The sequence below is a fragment of the Nipponia nippon genome, unplaced genomic scaffold (genome assembly GCF_047370975.1).
Source record: "Nipponia nippon isolate SJK-2023a ecotype South Korea unplaced genomic scaffold, ASM4737097v1 scaffold_16, whole genome shotgun sequence".
Classification (NCBI taxonomy): Eukaryota; Metazoa; Chordata; class Aves; order Pelecaniformes; family Threskiornithidae; genus Nipponia; species Nipponia nippon.
Genome location: NW_028262332.1, coordinates 9637345 through 9656796, shown reverse-complemented (window position 1 = coordinate 9656796; position 19452 = coordinate 9637345). Strand labels below are relative to the sequence as shown.

Genomic DNA, 19452 nt, shown 5'->3' with positions numbered 1-19452 from the left:
GCCACCCATGTGAGCTCAGCCCCGGTGCTCACCCAGCGAGCACTCGTCCACGTCCTGGTTGCAGGCTGGCCCCATATATCCCGAAGGACACGTGCAGATGGCTTTGCCGTTGACGGGGTTGGTGTCGCAGTTGGAGCCCTCGTTGCAGGGATTGCTGATGCAGGCGTCGTCGAGGTGGCACAGCAAACCTGGGCAGCAAAAGGCAGGTGCACGTCAAGGGTGCTGGGCACACAAATCATCATGCACCAAGACCTCAGCTAGGAGCCAGGGGACATGCGGGGAGCCGCCACCCTGCACTGCGAGCAGGGGGCAAGATGGGATGGGGCCTCACCTGTGCGGCCGTGGGGGCACTCGCAGTAGAAGGAGGCTACGCGGTCGTGGCAGGTGGCCCCGTGGAAGCAGGCGGCCATGGCACAGTCGTCAATGTTCTCACTGCAGTCCTCGCCCGTCCAGCCGTTGACGCAGACGCAGTTGTAGCCGCCATGGTTGTTGTGGCAGGTGCCCCCGTTCTGGCAGGCATTGGGCATCAGCTGGCACTCGTCCACGTCTTCAGTGCAGTACTGACCTGCCGGGGACAGGGTACCTGCATGAGGCTGGCGCTGCCCAGCTCCCGCAGGCTCCACGAGCATTGCTGCGGAGCAGGACATCTCTCCCCACCCAGTCCCCAGGGGCAGGATCCATCCTGCCAGCCCAGCCCCCTGCCACCCTCACTGCCGGTGGTGGCGTTACCTGTCCACTCGGGTGGGCACTGGCAGTTGTAGGTGTTGACACCGTCCACGCAGGTGCCCCCATTCTTGCAGTTGTTGCCCGGACAGTCATTGATGTTCTCCTCACAGTTCTGGCCTGTGAACCCTGTGCAGAGGAGATGTCTGCCATGATGCCGACTGACCAACCGGCCGTGCCACTGCCTCAGTCCCCTGCCACCCCCCCACCGATGGCAGGTTGCTCGTTATCAGGTGCCGAGCGTGTGCCAGGCGCTCCCAGCCCAACTTTGAAGCCAGCCGCTGGGTTTCATCCCTAGCCCTGTCCCACCTCTGCCGGGGCTTGGGTCTGCTGCGCAGGTTTCCCTGCCAGGGCAGCATCGCCAGAGCCTGGCAAGTGGCGGTGGCTTCCTCCGTGCAGGGCAGACGGGGCGTCCCCGGCATGGGGCTCGCCTGCCAAAGCCCCCGGCTCTGGAGACACTTGCTCCGAGCAGCAGAGGATCCGGCTCCACGGTAAGCCAGGATGAACCAGGGCTGCTCCCACAAAGGCTTGCGGCACCCGGTGCTGAATCACTGACTTTTAATTTCACATGTAAAGAGCCTCATCAGCAGCGCGTCCCCCGGAGCGGGATCCAAGTCCCTGGCAGGGTGAACCACCGCCCCACGCGGCGCTGCGCTAATCCCAGCCCGCCTCTCGTGTGCTGAGCCTGGCTGCTTGGATTTATGTTATCGCCTCCACCTGATAGCGTGGCATGCATGGAAACCGCGCCGCCCCCGGCCTCTCCCTGCAGCGTCTGCAGCAGAAATGAAATGGCCAGGCCCTTCTTGGGGCATCTGCCATGCCACCCCGTCCCCCTCCAACTGCCACTTGGGTTAAGAGCTGCATTTCGTAAGACTCTCAAAGACCCTGACCCAGCCGCCATCAGGCGTCAGCCTTCCCAGCCCACCCAGGTGCTCGGGGTCGGGACAGCAATGCCAGCCCGCGGCAGCTCCCCGCCGTGCCGGCGTGCACATGCAGCTCCCCCAAACTCCCCAAGGCGTTTGGCAGGTCCAGACCAGGCTGCTCCCCCGTGCAGGCAGCTCCGTCACCTCCGCCTCCGTGGGGAAGGGACCGGGGGCCCAGGCTCATCCTCTGTGGGACCCCAGACCCTGGCCCAGCTGGGGGTTTTCCCCTCACTCTCTCCAAAGGGCCGTGCTTTCCTCTCCCCCGTAGCCTCAGCCCCATCACAGGAGGAGCAGCAACAGCTATTTACGATTGCTGGTAGGAGTCCAGAGCAGATAACATTGATTTGCACCTCATTTTTAAGCAGCTGGGCTGAGACTGAACAGCAATAACTAGCAATGTCCTAGATACCAGGATTAACTCATTTTGAACCATCCGAATGAGTAATTAGTACTGCAATTACTTTAAACTCAGGGTTACATTCTACAGCGATGGCACGATAAAAACAGCCGAGATTAGTTTAACTTGAAGAAACCCGGTACGGCCAGGCCTCTCCGGGAATGAAAAGGGGACATTGTTTCAGGTCTGCTGCGCTGCATACCAGCGTATCAATCACCCTCTTATCATGAGAAACAGCCCCCGGTCCCTCCTGCCTCTGCCCAAAGCCGATGCAGCTCCTGCATCGAGCCAGGGCGGAGGTACCGAGGGACCCCTTGTCTCCCCGGAGCAGGGACCGTGCCATGCCACCCCGTGGGAGGTGAACCAGCTTGTGCAGCATGCAAATCTCCTGGAAGCAGCCCACGAAGCCGCAGTTGGGCATGAAAGCACCAATCCCCCCCCCATCAGGATGCTCCCCCAGGGCCATACCTCATCCCAACGTGCCTGATGCTTGGGCTGCTCCGCAGAAAGTGCCTCGTCAGCGGAACGGCAGGGCAGGGCCAGCGCCGCTCCTCCTGCCCCCTCCACCTGCCCGTCCCTGTGGCAATGCCGCTCTGCCAGGCCAGGGCTTGGAACTTTTCCCGCGGAGCATCGCCCCTGGGAGCTCCCGGCAGCACTGGCTCATCCTGGAAGGAAAGCCTTCCTTCCCTGGCAGTGCTCGCCTGGTCAGCCCCAACACCTCACTGCCCCTAAGGACAGGAGCTTTGCTCCAGCCTGGGTGAGCAGGCATGGAGGGGAAGCAAGAGATCTTGCAGGCCCTGTGTATTTTTGATGGTTAATGAGTCTCCCGAGTTATTGCAGCCAAAAGCTTTGGGAAGGTGATTGAACCTCTGAGCCTGTGTCAGAGATCAAGACGAGATCCCCTGTGCTGTCCCATGGGGATCGCGCATCTTCCCCTGGCACCGGGCAGGGCTGCCAGCAGGATGCGAGTACGTCTGTGCCGGCTGGAAGACCCCATCCCCGCCCCGATGCCACGTCCCCAGTGGCGGTGGGGCAGGAGCTACAGCGGAGGGAGGCTGGGGCTCCCCGCAGTGATGCCAAGCACCGCCCAGGGTGCAGAGCAGAGAAGCCACCTACCCCTTGTCCTGTCCCAGCCCCTGCGGGGCTATGGGTGACCAGAGGAGATTAAAGCAATCCCATGAGAGACTTCTCAGGCAGCTTAGCACTGCCCACAGCTTCCTTCCAAGGGAGAGGATGGATGCACCCCCTCCGCGCCCGCTGCAGCTGGCCAGCGTGGCTGGCTCAGGTGAGAAATGGCATCTGCCCCCCCAGCAAACACAGCCTGGTCTGAGTGTGTGGCTGCACCAGGCGGCAGCGGGGCTCTGGGCTGCGCTGGCCACCTGCCAGCAGGAAACTTCGCTATTTCATTTCTCCAGCCACTGCAGGGACGGGGGGAGCGTGGGGCTGCGCTCAGCCCCTTCCGCTCCCTGCCCCGACCGCGCTGCAGACCGCTGCTCGAGGGCAGAAGCAAAAGGGCTTGCTGGGGTCAGGGGGCCCTTTCACAGCCGCTTTTCCTTCCCCTGGCGTGCAGGGTGTGAAGCTCCCTTGCAGGGTGCTGCGCTCCTGTATAGGGTGCTGAGCTCCCAGGACAGCCCCCACCGGGCCCCCTCCTGCAGGAGCCCTTCATTTCAGAGGCTGTAATTCGGCTGGGCTGCTCCGGCGCTTGCCGGAGGGAGCAGCAGCGAGCACAGAGAGCGTCTCCCTTCCCCAACTCCGTTCACACTCGGAAACTTTCCAAAATAGCTATTCCGGGCTAATTATTCCATTCTGGAAGTGGATTAAGCTAAAGCGGAAAAAGGCACTCTTATTCTGGAATATGAGCATCCGCACAGGGGCCTCTGCTGAAACCGTTGTTTTGGAAGAGCTATTTTGGTGAATCACCAAGTATAAAAAGCCCCCAGATGACCTCTCCTCTTCGGGCATCGCTGCCCAACGTCTTCCCAAACACACGTGGCACAGCGAGCCCACAGCTCCTTGTTTTTGTCCCTCCCAGAGCCATAGCCTGGGGGAAGATCGGGCACTACTTGTTTAGGGGGGGCAAAGGGGCTGCAAGAGGGTCCCCTATCCCTGTCCCCCACCTCGGAGGCAGCCCCTACCTGGCAGGCACGTGCAGTCATAGGTGGTATCTCCGATCTGGCGGCACGTCCCCCCGTTCTGGCAGGGCGAGGGGTTGCAGGGCACGTAGGGGTGCTCGCAGTTCTGCCCGGTGTACGCTGGCTTGCAGGAGCACTGGTAGGTGCCCACCTCGTTGGTGCAGCTCCCGCCATTCTTGCAGACGAGCGGCGAGATGTTGCACTCGTTCACGTCCTGCTTGCAGTTGGGCCCGTGGAAGCCGGCGGTGCACCGGCAGATGTAGTGGGCTTCGAAGGGGACGCACTGGCCCCCGTTCGCGCAGGGGTTGGAGGCACAGGGGTCAGCCTGCTGGCAGGTTTTGCCTGGGGAGAGCAGGGAGGGAGGATAAGGATGCAAACCGCAGCTCGGGCACTCGGTGGGAGCAATCTTTGTGCTGGGGTGCAGACCCGGCTCTGGGACTGCGTTCACGGGGTGTGCAACTAATTCCCCCTACCTCTGCCCCTGTAAAACCCTCACCCGTGCGGGAGGCTTGCAGCTCACCCAGCCAGGGACCCTCCCAAGCCTCAACTTGGGTTTGCAGACCGTCCCCCCACCCTTCCCCCAGCCCTGGAGGAAGCCAAAATCAGAGGCAGTGCCCTTCTCCATCCATGGCGGGTTTTCCAGGAGCAACCCCTGTCACAGGCTGTCCTTCTCCCTCTGGGCTAGGTCACCGTGGCCCCATGTCACGCGTCGGCACTGCCTCACCTGACCACCCTGGCGGGCAGCGGCACTTGTACTCGCTGAGCGTCAGCAGATCGCAGGTGCCCCCGTTGCGGCAGGGGTTGCTGAGGCAGACGTTGTCGCGGGGCGTCAGGCAGAGCTCGTCGGTGAAGCCCAGGCGGCAGGCGCAGGTGTAGTCCACGGTGCTGCCACGCACCACCGGGGTGCAGGTGCCGGCGTTCTTGCAGGGGGAGCTCAGGCAGGGGTTGGGCAGCTGGCACCGCTCGCCCACGTGGGCACTGCTACACCTGGCAGGGGCAAGACACGCCGTCAGTGGGATCGGCCCCAAGGGGCTGGGGACACCCAGCCACCCCAGGGACCGGCTCCGGGAATACCTCCCCAAGCCCAACCCTGCACCACATCCCAGCATGTCGGGTTTGGCAATTGCAAGGCTCTGCCCTGGCCACGCTGAGAAGAGGAAGATGAAAGAGGCGCCAGGAACAAAGGCGTCCCCCATCGAGGGGCCTGCACTGACTTGCAAAGCCGCAGCCTCCAGCGCTGACGTCCTGCTTCTCATCAAAACATGCTTTTTTTGCCCCCCCCCCCGCTTAATGAAGAGGAAACCAAGGCACAAGGGGGGACGCGGTGGAGCCGGAATGGGCACCCCATACCTGCACCCAACCCAGGGCCCCTACAGACCCTGAGGGAGAGGAAACCCCGCAGTGGCCCACAGGGCTGAGCAGCACGGGGATAGCCCTGCACCCCTGCCTGTCCCTGCCTGCACCAGGGTCCCTGCTCCACCAGGGTGATTTTTATCCTCCCTCCATCCTAAGAAATCACTTAAACATGATCAAACATGGGCTCAGCATTGGTTGGTAGCAGGTGGGACACATTCCTGCTCCTCGCAGCCAGCTAGGATCTTCCCCGATGACAAACTCTGCGCAAAGAGGGACGAGTGGCGCCGACCGCCACGTCCCTCTGCGAGGGAGCCCTGAGAAAAGGCCTCCTGACGCGGCCACCGGCTCAACCATCTGTCACTGTTGGCCAGCAGGGCTGGAGCAACTGCTTGCTGCAGGACTGGGGCAGGTGATGGGGACACACCGCAAGGGCAAATCCCAGCGAGGCCGGGCAGGACGTGGGGCCGGCAAAGGACCCCGCAGAGGGGGAAGCTGCCCCCCGGGAAAGGGAGGACAGAGCAAAGCTGTGCACAGAGACTGAGTACGCCCAACATCCAACGAAGATCCTGGGGACAAGGCCCTTCAGCACCTCCCCAGCGCAAACCCTCCCAGGCAGCATCTCTTGCGTCGCGTCTGCAGCAGGAGATGCCACGCATTTTGTCCCTAACCAGCTCTGCTCACGTTACACTGCTTCCAAAGGGGGATCTTCTGCCCTGGCTGGGCTGCGCCGAGCAGCCGTCGCGAGTAGGGTGTGGGAGGAGCGAGACGACGCCAGCACGCTGCTGTCCCACACCGCGATGGCAATGCCACCGCAGCAGAGCAGGGCACGCCGTGCTCAGCTCATGCTGGGCTGCCAGCTGCTATCGGAGCCCTTGAGAGCAGAAATAAATCTGGGGGCAGCTGCCACGAGCTCGGGGTAAGGTAACCACCGCCGGAGTGATGGCTGAGGAAGACAACAGCACCCGGGCCCTGGGGGACTGTGGTCCCCACTGTGCTTTGGTAGGTTGGGGCTCAGGGCACCCACCATGTACTCGCACCCGTCGCCACCCGAGCTGTCGGGACCTTGCGTCCCTGAGCCTTGTGCATGGCCTCCAAGGCTCCCGCGGCAGGCAGGGAGGGTCCTGGGGAATGCTGCAGCCCCATGGCTACAGAGCAGAGCACTCACCCACAAACCCCACCAGCCTGCAAACCCCAGAACAAGAACGTGGGGCTCCTCCAGTGAATCACAGCCAGCAAACCCCCAGCGTCAGCCGGCCCCAACCCAGAGGCGCCATGCTTTGCTGTGCCATGCCGGCGGCAGGACCACGTTTCAGCCCCACTCCCCCTCTCCTTTTCCCCTACTTTTTTTTTTTTTTAACCCAATTCTGATTTCATTGTTGGGGATTGTGTGAGAATTTGTCAGGATTCGGAGACATTTTGAGTTAATGAGACGGCATTATCCAGGCCAAATGAAAAAGAAAATGTGTATAATAATAAATCAGGGCATCTGCTCGGCACACAAAGGGCGGCGGGGAGCAGGTGTGCATCCTAATGAGGCAGAGCAGCTGCCGGCGCCCGCGGCCGATGCCCGGCTCGCCGGCGGCTCCGAGCCTTGGGCGCCGCGGCCGTGGGGCGATGGCGCTTCTGGGTGGCTGCGCCGCGGCCCCGCGCGAGGGAATGCGAGGGCTGGGGCCGCGGCCGCCTGAGAGGGGCCATTGTGCGGGGCCCGGGCGGCCGGCACAGGCACGCCGCCGGCAAACCGCTCAAGTGTGCAGTCATCTGTTGAAAGCACTGCTCTCCCCCGCCTCCCCGCACCACACACGCTTTTTTTCTTAAAACAATCCTCTGGGCTCTCGCGGCGGCTGGTGGACAGGGAAGCGTCACAAGATTCTCCAATAGGAGAAAAAGGCGAAAAAAAAAAAAAAGGAATAAGTAAGAAAAAAATTGATGCTGGACAAAGAGCCCTAGGGGCAGCGCGGGAACCGCCGAGCGCGCGGGAACCGCCACGGCGCGGGCTTTGGCTCGCGGCGGTGCCGCCACGGGCAGCCGGGACCAAGAGGCGATGCTCTGCATCCCAGGCTGAGCCGGGCGGCCGGTGGGGCTGTCGCTGGGGTTGGGGTTTCTGTGCTGCGGGGCTTAAATGAGGCCGGGACGAGGAGCTGAAAGCCCTCCCACCCAATTAGTTTTCGGACCATTTCCAATTTCAGTGCAGGCAAGCGGTGGTTTGAGCTCACAGATGGGAAGCCGGAGCAGAGCCCAGGAGCCCGGGCATGGTTATTAGCCAGGAGGTTAATTAGTGATCGGAGGAACTTCCCTGGGGGGCAGGGGAGCCCCTGCCTGAAGGCACAGGGGGCTTGGGGCCACTGGCAGGGCCTGGGCTGGGGGCTGCCCTGTGCCCACTGGGCTGCCCGGGTGCCTTCCAGGCTTTTACTTCAGGAAACCCCTCAAGTTTCATGGAGTTTGCAGATTTTTATTTTTTTTTAAATGGCTTTCTACTTGTTTAAGAGCTGGTTTATGGACGCAATCAGCTCAAGAAGTGAGGAGGGTGCGGCAGACGCCAGGGAAGGGCTTGGCACGGTTCTGCCCTGGCCAAAAGGGGCTGAGCTGAGCGATGGGCACACGTGGGCAGGCAGGACCGGGGTACGCTCACACGTGGCATTTCTCCTCCCTTCATGGGGGTATTTCCAGCCACTGAGAAGTGCTGGTGCAGCAACTCTTCAGAAAAAAAGCAATACAACACAGGCACCCTTAAAATCCGGTAGTCACCACCATAACCCACGGAGGAGTTTGCAGCAGAGCGGGGCTGTGCAGCACTGTGGATGCCTGGTGACTCCTGAATCACAACCACAGCCGTGGCAGGGACGGGGACAGCCCTCGCATACCCACTGCACACACCGCACCAGCTCCCAGCTCGGAAAGCCCTCTCAAACTCCATCCACGGTTTCTAAGTCATCTCAGTTTCTTTTCAAGGTTTCAGAGCAAAAGGTCTCTGATGGCAGGGATATCACTATTACGATAGAGAGATTGCTGCTCAGCAAGAGCATGAAATGAGGACACCAGACGCTCCTCTGCTCGCACACAGCAGCGTGCAGGACATGCCCACAGGCAGCCTCGCACCCAGCAGCCTCGACACCGCTCCTGGATCATCTGTAAATGCTTCTGCACAGAAACGACGCTATTCCTGCCCACGTTTGCAACAGCAAGTCTGAGACGAGGCAGGGAAGAGCATGGCTGCGGACCGAAGCCACGGGATGAATCTCACTGTTTCCTCCCCATGTGGGTCCTGGAGCTCACTCACAGCCGGAGACTTGGGAGCTGCATTTAAAAGCCCAACAACCGCAATGGCTTTAGAGAGTCCTGGCTGCAGAGGAAAGCCTGGAGACAAGCCTCGCATGCAAAGCAAGAGATCAAAAACCAGGTGAAGAATAAGGCCAGCCCAAGACGTAGTTATTTTTCAGCTCACCCAGGTCTGGAAAGGCTGGATTCAGCAGAGCCAGGCTCAGCTCCCAGCCGTGCTGCAACCACATCGTGCGTCCACCTACTTCTCCAGGGGCTAAAAACCTCTCCTAAAGTTCAGCCCAGAAAGCTAAGCTTTATTTTCTATAAAAAACATACCAGCAGGTGGTGGCATCAGGACTCCCAGCTGAGCAGACGTGGATGCGACGTCCCCGCAGGCTCAGCCAGGTGAAGATCACCCTGTGGTTTTTCCTTTGGCATTTCCCAAGCAAGGGCTACCCAAACCAAACCCCAAGCAGCTTATGGAAATTAGCATAAGAGACATTAAAGCTATGCTTTAATTATAGATATATGTGTTGGCAGAGGACAGGGCGGGTGCTCCAGGATCAAAACAGCTCAGAAGGGCCATTAGAAACCAGCTCTGAGGCAGTGAAAGACGGCCAAGCTCCCCGGGGTCCTGAGGAGCCTCCATGAAATCCCCGGAGAGGCCAGCGCAGCCATGCTCCCAGCCTCACGTGTGACACACACCCCATTCCCGACCCAGGCAGGAACGGCTAAAAATACCGGTGTCTCTCCCTCCCCTGGGCATGCAGCTGAGAAACGTTTCCGTTGACTCATTAACCTGCTGAATAGGCATCAAACGCTCTCAGCCGCGACGCACCCCACCGGGTGACGGCATCCCGACCCTGGTGATGGCCAAGCCCTGCTCCAACGCACGATGCTCCCTCTCCCAGCACTGTGCTGGCACAAGGAGCAAGTCAAAGCGGACAGTCTCACAACCCTTCACTTCTAGGATGTTTTCTATGTGACCTAACCAAGGGACTGGGGCTGTCACCGAGGCACCAGGCAGGACAGGGGACAGCGATGCAGCAGCTGGTCCCCATCCCTGCAGATGGGGATGCTGCATGTGCTCCTTGCAGGTGCCAACACACCGATTTACACCCCCCTGAGCTCTGGGGATGCTGTCCATCCTAGTGGCTTATTGTTTCGAGGGGTTAGGCAGAGGCTGGGGGCTGGATTCCCACGACACTGGGCTGCGACGCATCTTCCCCCTCCACGCCGGCCCCGAGCGAGCACCCGCGCCCAGAGCACAAACTGCTGTGAGGGGGGAGGCGCAATTAATAATGCACCGCGCTCCCGACCCATAAATCTCCAGCACGATTCATGGGCGATGTGAAGGCTGATGGAGAAGGCCTTGTCCAAGGTCAGACAGCGAGTCCCGGGGGATGGCCTGGGAACGGGAACAGCGGTCCCGAATTCCCACCCCGCTCCCAGCACCGAGCCCAGGCCAAATCTGGATCTGCTCAGTGTGGGCACGTGCATTTGTTGTGTCTGCTGTACATCCTCAACAAGTTACAAACGACAGCCCAACACTGCAGTTATTTCAGCAAGGCTCCAGAAAAGCTCGGCAGATCATATAATCAAAAGCATGAATGAGCCGCAAAAATATCAGAGAGCCAACGAGCTCTGCTGCCACGCCGCTGCCCCAGCTTTGCATTACACACGTGCTTGCCCAGGCGCTGCAGCTTCCAGCACCCCCTCGCCCCGCGAGCAGCGCTGGCAGAGTTGGGGTGCCCGTCCCGGCCCCCGCCAGCCTGCAGCCCCCACGCCGGCTGCTCCATGCGTGCGGCTCCGCGCGCGCTGCCGGCCCTTTGTTCGCTCCCTCCCCACTTGCGGCGCGCAAGGCTTTTCCTCCAACCCACCAGCAACAGGTTTTGTCCCTCCGCAGCAATGCGGGCACTGAAAGCATCCTGAGGCAGATGTTTCTGCGACCTCTGACCCAAGACTAATGTTTTCCTTTCTGCGCTAAGCTGCCATCTGCCACGGCCAGCACAGATGACACCCAGGCGCTCTCGCAGCCCACCCCGCCCCGGCACGGCTCCCGCATGGTGGCACGGGGGCTTTGTTCAAATTTGGGATGCGTCAGCCCTGCACAAGTGCAGCCCGGGGCCTGGGGGGGTGTTTCAGAGATGCTGGGTGCATGGGGGATGCCCTGGGTGGGGGGACTCAGCAGAGGCTCAGCCTGCATCACCCCACAGTTGAGAACGGCCGCACTCACACCACCCACTGCTCTCCTGCCTGGCCCCAGGGCATCCTCCCAAGGGCTGAGACCATGGCAGGGCTGGAGGTAAAACCCACCTCAGGCTTAAAACACACAAAACCAACCAACAAGCAAAATGAAAACCAGGTGTAAGCTGGAGCACAGCCACTGGACACGCAGGGGCTGTCCCCCATCCCCATCCCATGGGAGGGCAGGTCCAGGGGCCAGCCCCAGTCCGCGGGAGGGGACGGGGGGCTGGTGGGGAGCCCCATCCCAGACGCTGGCCCTGCATCCAGGCTGTCTCTTATCTGCGCTGCTATCACATAACCTCTTCCTCACCCTCATCTGCTGGAAGCATAAACGGCCGCGGTTGTTTTCCCCAAGGTATGAGCACCGTGGGAAAGTCAAGGAGGGGAGGCTCGGGTCTTTACTCAAGCCCCGTTTTGGGGGTACTTGAGACTAACAGGGCCAGGAGAGTCCCTGCTGCCTCTGAGACAGCAGCGAACCCAGGCGCTGGGTGCAGGGTCTCCCCCACCAGGGGCAGCAGCCCCCACCCCGACACCTGTCCCCAGGTGCAGGCTGGGCTGGGGGGGATGCTGCTCTCTGCTCCGCGGTACCCATGGCCCGGAGCAGCCATCCCAGCCGAGCCGCCCTCCCTGCACCCCAGAGTCCCCGGCAGAGCCACCCCAGTTCAGAAACCATGACCGTGACCTTGCGTGGTGCAGAGGGTCCCCACTGAGGGACCATCATACCCACACAGCCCTTTGCACCAGCAAACACGCTGCATGACCAAGCGGGCGCCCGTGCCAGTGCAATCCGGACCCTGTGGAGTGAAGTGGCCGAACGTGAGCAGGACACTCGGATTTCACATGTTTGCTGGCAACAGCTGAGGGAAGGAGAAATAACCAGCAGGAGAGTCTCCCTTAGCTGCACACAGGACCACAGCCACTGCACGCTGCTCCCTGCCGCAGAGCGGTGACACGACCCTACCCCATCGTCCCCACACCTCTCGGGGTAACCGTCATCCTTGGGCTTACGAACGGGAACCACAACTGCCTGCTTTCACACCTTCCCCTGTGCAACCCCAGCAGCTGCAGACCCTGGGCGTTAAGCTTGCTTTCCATCAGGCATCCACGCACAAGAGTCACTTTTCCAGTTGTGCCAGTGGCTTCCCGTCTGGCACAGCCTGGAAGCAACACCCCAGCTTTCTCCTGAAGTTACACCCTTCCCCCTAAGACACATTTGCTCCGTGCCAGCCCGGGGAACCCTGATCTCCCCCGGCTCCAGTCCGACCAGAGAAAGGGCTGGTGCTCGGGGATATGTCTCTGTGTCACTGAGAGATCTGCTTCTTACTGCATCTTCCCATTCCATCTTAATCCATTTATTCTTATTCCATTGCCTCCCCACGAGCACCTCCTGCGTTCCTGCATGGAGCATCATCGGGGACCGCAGCTGAGGACAAATGTCTATGGGATGGCTTCCCAGCGGCATCAGCCTGCCTTGGGAACACCCCGCCAAGCACAGGAGCACGGTCCGGAGCCAGTGGAAGGCAGACAGGCCTGGAAAACGGTCCCGCTGGGAAAGCACAGCTCAGCACCCTATGGTCCACTCCCATCTCCTGCCCTGGCATCCCACCCTGCTCGGGGTGGCACGGCACCCCTGGAGCCAGCAGAAAGAAGATGGGTACAGGGAGACGAGGAACACTTTTGGACACTGCCGTGACATCCCTGGGGCACGTGGGGCCGTGGATGCTCCCTCCTGCCCTGGCAGCCCAGGGCTGGCAGGGGCCACTTGAGCCCCCTCCCGGCAGCAGGCACGGCCGGGCTTACCGCGCCTCACCTGCAGCTTTGCTCTGTGGTTTCTGGCACACGCGTCCGTTAAGAAACCAAAGGCTTTGCCACGGCTCCCAGGAGAGCCAAGGCAGGGCTGCCCAGCTCCCCCTCACCCACGTGGGGCACCGGGGCTGGGCGATGCACCCCAAAGCTCCCGCTGGCCCCATCACGCTACACCGGCGCCGGCATGGCCCCACAAACACCTCCGTCAGCCACGACGCAGCTCCCAGCACCAAAAACCAGCACTAGACCAAACCAGTGTTTTTTTTATGAAGTCCCATCCAGGCCCTGCTTTATTAAACACTCTGGGACACCAGCCTGGGAAAAAAACCCAGAGTTTCACACAGGGAGGGTGGTTGGCAAAGCAGCAGGTTACTTCGAGTGACATCAGGTTAATAAAGCAAGAGCAGATCTCCAGTCTTGTTTAATTAAAAAAAGCAAACTGCAATCCAAAGTCTTTGATGTGTTTTTTTCATCCCATTTCATTTTTGACCTAGCCCAAGCCATCTAATTGAGATTTTAAGACCCAGACTTTCATCTGGAGAGAAACTAAAGGAATTCCCAAAGCTGGATATACTTATGGATGGGAGCGGGGAAAAACATGCTAGAGCCCTGTTCCTCCTACCAGCATGAAGGGGAGAAGGGAAAAAAAATGGTTTTGTTTCTTAAGCAGACATTAGTCAGGACAGTTTGGGAATCAAAGTTCCCATTGTAATGAAAAACAATATAATCCCATTACTAAGCAAAGTGGCCAGGCTATTCACAGGGTGGTAACCGGCTACCTGGGAAGGAGCTGCCTTTCAATGGAGCTTCATTCACAATAAACATGAAAGATGTCGAAGGAAGAGACCAAGACAAAACTCGCCTCATTCCCACCCTCAACAATGGCTGCGATGAAATTTTTTTTTTCCCCAGTTGATGTTTTTTATATCCTCTGCCGATGTAAATCCACACAGCCCCATTGTTTGCGGGCGCGGGCTGCCCGGCGCTGAGCTCTGCTCTCCCCACTCATCCCGGTCCCTGCTCCTTCTCATGGAGGAGCCTATCTATGGGGCGACCGTGAAGGATGCGCTTCCAGCGGAGGAGCCCCAGGGAAGACAACCTGGGCTGAGGCCAGCAAATGGTCCCGCTGCCCACCCACGGGGCAGGGGCGAGTGTCCTGGGGCAGGTCCTCAAGCAAGCGCCCACACCGGTGACCGGTGTGCCTCTTAGACACGGCTCTTTTCATCCGCCGTGCTGCCCAGCATCTGCACCATTCCAGAGCACCCACCGCACTGATTTTTCATTTGTAAACATTTTCCCTTTAAAAATGTTTTATTCTTTAAGGCAGCAGAAGGAAAAGTCGGAATTTGGGAGAAATGAGGAATTTCCACCTCCCCAGGCCACCCGCCAGCGCAGTGCTGCTGGTGCCTGAGGCCACCCTCCCTTCTCCATCCCTTTCGGGGTAAATGCCCGTTTTCACCTGCTCTGGACACAGCGCTGCCCACACTTGCTGCCCGTGCAGGGCAAATTCACGTTGCCTTGCTCCCGGGAGCTCTGGCACGCATGCAGTGCTGGTGTCACCATCTCACTAAGCGATGATGAACTCTTTATTTTTTTTCCCCTTTTCCCCCTCAAACCAAGTTTTGGCTAAACACCGTGCTGCCCGAGAGCCAAATATGGAAAACTCCCACCCGGGACATGCGTGACCCCACCATCCCACTCTTCTAATCCTGAACATAAAACCTGAGATTAGGATCTGAACAGCCACCAAGAGTTTAAACAAGCTATATTTAGCTCCGATATTTATAAACAGGAGGAGAGGGGGGTTTTGCAGAGCACACGGGTGCCCCTGCGGCACAAACCCTACCAAAAGCCAGAGCAATCCGTGCCAGGGCTGTTTTGGTGAAACAGTGAGTGGGCAAAGATGCCAACGGCCGGACAGCGATGGATCCATCTGCCCCCAACCTCACAGCCATGAAGCTGCTGGTTTCTTCTTGCAAGGAAAGCAAAGCTCCCAAAAACAGTTATTAGCAACAAAAACATTGCTCCTTTGGAAACCATGGCCTGAGGGACATAAAGCACCTCAGAGCAGACGGGTATCTGCTCCCGGGATCTGTATCCTGGGATTTCTGTCGCTGCCGAGTTTAACCAAGGAAACGGCAAGGGAGGGAGGGAAGACTCTGCCTCCGACACCTTTTGCCGGCAGAAATCCCTGTGTCAACATGACGCCCTCGCCGAGGGAGCGGGGACAATGGTGGCGGCTCTGCCCTCCGGCCGCAGCCCGCATTCCTGCCCCCCTCCCCTGGAAACCCCCCTTTTGTGGGGAGCAGCAGGCCCTGTGAAAGGGCCGTCTGTCGCCCTGCCTTTTGACTTGGAGGTCTGTGTCTAACATTTTAATAGGGGCTGGGGGCCGGGCAGAGGCCCCCCCTCCTCCCAGGCAGCTCCCCCTTGGGTCACTCTCCCAGCCCGCCCCGAAGCCGGTACGCGGGGCTCTGGCCGCCGACGGCAGCGGGCGTGAGGGCGGGAGCCAGTGGCGCTGCACATCCCGCTGTGGACAGCCACATTCCTCCACCTGTCCCAAGAGGAGCTATTCCATGGGTTCACCGGCCGCGAGTGCCTTTGGGAGGGTCTTTTTCTGATCCCCCTGCTCAAGGATGCATCGGCGGGGTGGGAGCGCTGGGGACACACTCTCCTCCACCGCTGCTCATCGACAGCAGATAATTTCCATCTTAAAATAAACCACTGCACGCTCACAAACACTCAACCCCCCAGGCAGCGATGCCCACGGGGAGTGTAGGGTCCTTGGGGTCCCCATCGCCCCGCTGATGCCGGCTCTCTCAGCAAGGGGACATGGGACAGAGCAGTTGACAAAGTGAAGAGCCCCAGTGCCAAAGGCTCCTTTCGTTGCTGCTCTTGGGGACAGTTGTGGCGGACACAGGTAGTGTCACATCGCGCCAGGAGCCACAGAGGAGGATGAGGAGGAATCGGCAGCAGGAGGCAAGGCTCAGCCCTGCACCCCCAGCCCTTGCACCAGCCTGGGACTGATCCTGCACAGCCCTGGAGGTCCAAGCTAAGCCTGGCACCGCTGCTCTCAGCTACACTGACTTTAGATCGAGCCCAAAGCAACAGGTTCCCCAGCCCGTCGGTGCTCCTCCCGGCACCCAGCCCTCCCAGCCCACCACCACAAGGCCGCTTGCCTGCAGGGTGCCCCTTCTATTAAATAAGGGCAACGTTATAGCATCATTAAAACTTAATAAATCCATTTCCCATATAAATACCATTAAATTCAGATTTTGGGGAAGGGAATTAGGGTGAAAACTTGTTAAAAGAAAATGACTCCTGCACAAATAAATTTTTGCAACTTGACTGAGCGTGAAAGTTTTCCATTAAAATGCAACTCCGCTCCCCTTTGCTGTAAATGTGCAAGAGCCTAATAACCAGGGCCTAAACATTAACTGTTTAACTGACTTTTCCAATATTAACTCCAGACTGCTGTGGGGGAAGGGGAAGACGTGACAGGTGAAAGCTTGAAGTAGACATTAATTACTGCTGTGTGAGGGAAGCACACCCGGCACACACTGCTCACACGCTCCCAACAGCTCTCTGCAGACAGACGTGGGGCTTCACCGGCCGCGAGCAGGGCAGGAACCCCGCTGCGCGTGGGGCGGTGGGCAGGATGCTGCTCCATCCTGGGGCAGGGCTCCCCACGGGACCCAGCCAGGCGTCTCCCCCCTCAACCCTGCACACGGGCTTTAGTCGTGGTCCTGATCCTGCATCTCTCACACCGAGCACTGCATTTGCCAACAGGCACCTCCATCGCCTAATTCACCTCCATGAGCCGGGATGTGCCTGGCAGGTCGTGCTGCTCTGTCTCACACCAAGACAGGTTTTGATGCTGAGATAAGCAACAGGACATGGAGGGAAACTGAGGCACCAAGCAGACCTCACTTGATGTATGTGGAAACCCTGACACTGTCCCGTTCCACAGACCCCTGCCCATGGGGCACTCACCAATGCAGGGAGGTGAGACGGGGTGACTCGATCCGCCAGACATGCGCTAGAGCCATAGACGGAGGCGATGCAATGGGTCCAGGCGCTGCTGTGCACCAAGGAAGGCAGAGTCCAGACAAGGGCACACAAGCCTGAACGGGCACCATCGCAGCTCAGCCAGATGGCCAGCTAGAAGCAGCTCGGCTCTCAGCAAGACTCAGATGTCAAAGTAAAGACCAGGGTGTCCCCAGGTGGGCATCTCTAACTGTCCTGGGGCTCTCCAAGCAGGCAGACGGGAGCTGCCATGGTCCGGTGTCATTAAGACCTAGTGGAGTGCTGCAAAGACTTCCCAACATCACACGTGATAGATGTGCAAAGCAAGTTGTGCTACTAAGTCCAGCTGGGGCTTCCTCAGCCCTTCAGAGCCCCTGCTCTGCAACCCTGATCAGACCCTGCTGCCACCGGCGGTGCCAAAGCAGGGCCCTGACCCTCACACGTCTCTGCTCCTGCTCCTGGATGCCTCCGAGCTCAGACACCCAAGAACCAGAACTGCAATGCCCCACTCAACACCCGAGTAGCATTTCTCCTGCTCATTCCAGATCTTTGGCTGATGCGAGCTGCTGCAGTTTTACCCCAGACCAAAGCGCGAGCACAGCACTGGGCTGGTGAGCGCCCAACACAATGCCCATTGCTGGCAGCCCTTGGATGGCGGTAACACCGACCCGCCGCTGCCGATACCTGTCGAGGCCAGCCCCAAGGAGCCCGGCACTGCAGGATGGAGCCCTTCTGTGGACAGATGGACTGAGGAAGCTGGGATGCCTCTTCCCTGCAGCAAATCCAGGCTCCTGAGGGCACCATGCAGCACGGCAAATGTCAGGGACCCGCAGGATTTTGGCACAGCCACTTCCAGGTGCTGGGGCTCGGCGCTGCGTGCCAAGGGCATGCAATGAGATGAAAAGACCATTCGGAAAGCATCTGGAATCACCCCAAACCTTTACCTCTCGGGCCTGATGGTCTTTCTAACTCTGGCCCCCAAAATGAAGGGCTGCAGGAGGTCAGCCCAAGACCGGCCTGGGGAGCGGTAAGCGAGCAGCCCAAGTGCCCTGTGGTGCTGCCCCATCCTGGGCGGCAGCAGGAGCCAGCTGGACACAAAGCCACGTACCTGCAGTGAAGCAGACAGACCCCGACCACCTTTTTGGTCCCTGCAATGGAGGCAGGACTCAACTGAGACCCCACTGCAGGTCTGCTTTCCCAGGGGGGTTTAAGTTGTATCCCAGAGGCTCTTCCACGCCACAGCCCCAATACACAGTCTAAAACCTTCACCTGGAGTTTGGCGACACGTTAACCATGGAGAAGCCTCCATCCAGATCCAGAGCTTACCAGCTCTCAGTAACTGCACCCCGAGGCTACTCTCTCGTTAAACACACTGATGCTCTATAAATTTCACATTCCACTCATGTATGCACACCGTTACCATTCGGGACACCTACCAACACGAGCAAAATGAGGGTCAGCACACCTCCAGGCCTGGAAAGAGCAGGTTAATTTCCAAACAATGTTATTTTAAAACTTGCTAACTGCCTGCTGATGATGTTATCCAAGCCCTTAATTGGTGAATAGCTTGGCCTTGCAATGACCAAGCATGTTCCCTCATGCTCTATACAATAAACCGTAACAGCCTTGGAGGTGAGACCAGGGTATGTAGTATCAGCTGGAACAAATGGATGTATCGTGGCTTCCAGCATGTAGGAAGACAGCAAGTCAGAGATTTTGGTGGAATAAAACGTACCCCGTATGACGAAGTGAGCCACCTCCAGAAGCTGACCACGGAGCAGAGCCCCGTGCACAGCACCACACCGCGGGATCACACATTTAACAGCTGCAAGTACCTGGTGGGGAATAGCCCCTCTGATCTCAGGTGGTGACGGCCACTGCAAATACCTCATTCCCTCTGGATCCTGGGGAGCCCCTGAGCAACTTCATCTCAGCAGGCATCACCCCACCTCTCCTGCTCATCTCTGTGCTGCAGGTACTGCTGAGGGACCTAGCGAGATACCTCCTGCTGAGCGTGGCCCGTGCTGGCCCCTGCCCAAATGCAGTACAACCCTCTGGCCATCACAAGTACCAAGCCGTGAGAATAATCAATCAAAAAACCTCAGCCCAACCAATAAAATCCCAGGGCAAGTTAGCAGGAGTCAGTGGGACCACCTAAGCCAACTGATAACCATCAAGACGCCTTGCAGAGAGGAGAGATGTAAACAGAGATTCTTCTAGAAAAGAGCTAAAAAATCCCACTGCTGTCCCAGGGACCCCACCAGCTGGGCTTCTCAGCTAAGTTTCTCTTCCACTGGAATCTGCAACAGGTGACACTTCTGTATTTTTAATCTACCCTCTTACCCATTTCCACCTTGTTCTTTCCGAGAATGAGCTCAGACTCGAAAGAGCCATCAAGAGTTCTCAACATGGCTGAATCACCGCTCATCTACTTCTTTAAGAGCTTCCTCTGGTTGATTGTTCAACACTCCACCCTCTTCCTCTCCAGCACGGAGACTGCATTTTTTCTTTGTTATTATTTCATGGAAATAACGTTGGGTTAAAGCACATGAGAAAAACCAAACCAGAAGGAAACTTCCGCCCTTTG

The 19452-nt window shown here is 59.0% G+C and overlaps 1 protein-coding gene across 2 annotated transcripts in view; it reads right to left on the bottom strand.

Moving 5' to 3' along the window:
* NOTCH1 (notch receptor 1) overlaps positions 1–19452 on the bottom strand; it is a 44272-nt gene that overhangs the window by 19611 nt on the left and 5209 nt on the right. For both annotated transcript variants that reach the window (XM_087753090.1, XM_087753091.1), the window contains exons 3-7: positions 4900–5162; positions 4179–4517; positions 730–852; positions 332–565; positions 33–188 (exon numbers count right to left, since the gene is read on the bottom strand). In XM_087753090.1, coding sequence (XP_087609216.1) covers positions 33–188; positions 332–565; positions 730–852; positions 4179–4517; positions 4900–5162 — 1115 coding nt within the window. The remainder of the gene's footprint in view (positions 1–32; positions 189–331; positions 566–729; positions 853–4178; positions 4518–4899; positions 5163–19452) is intronic.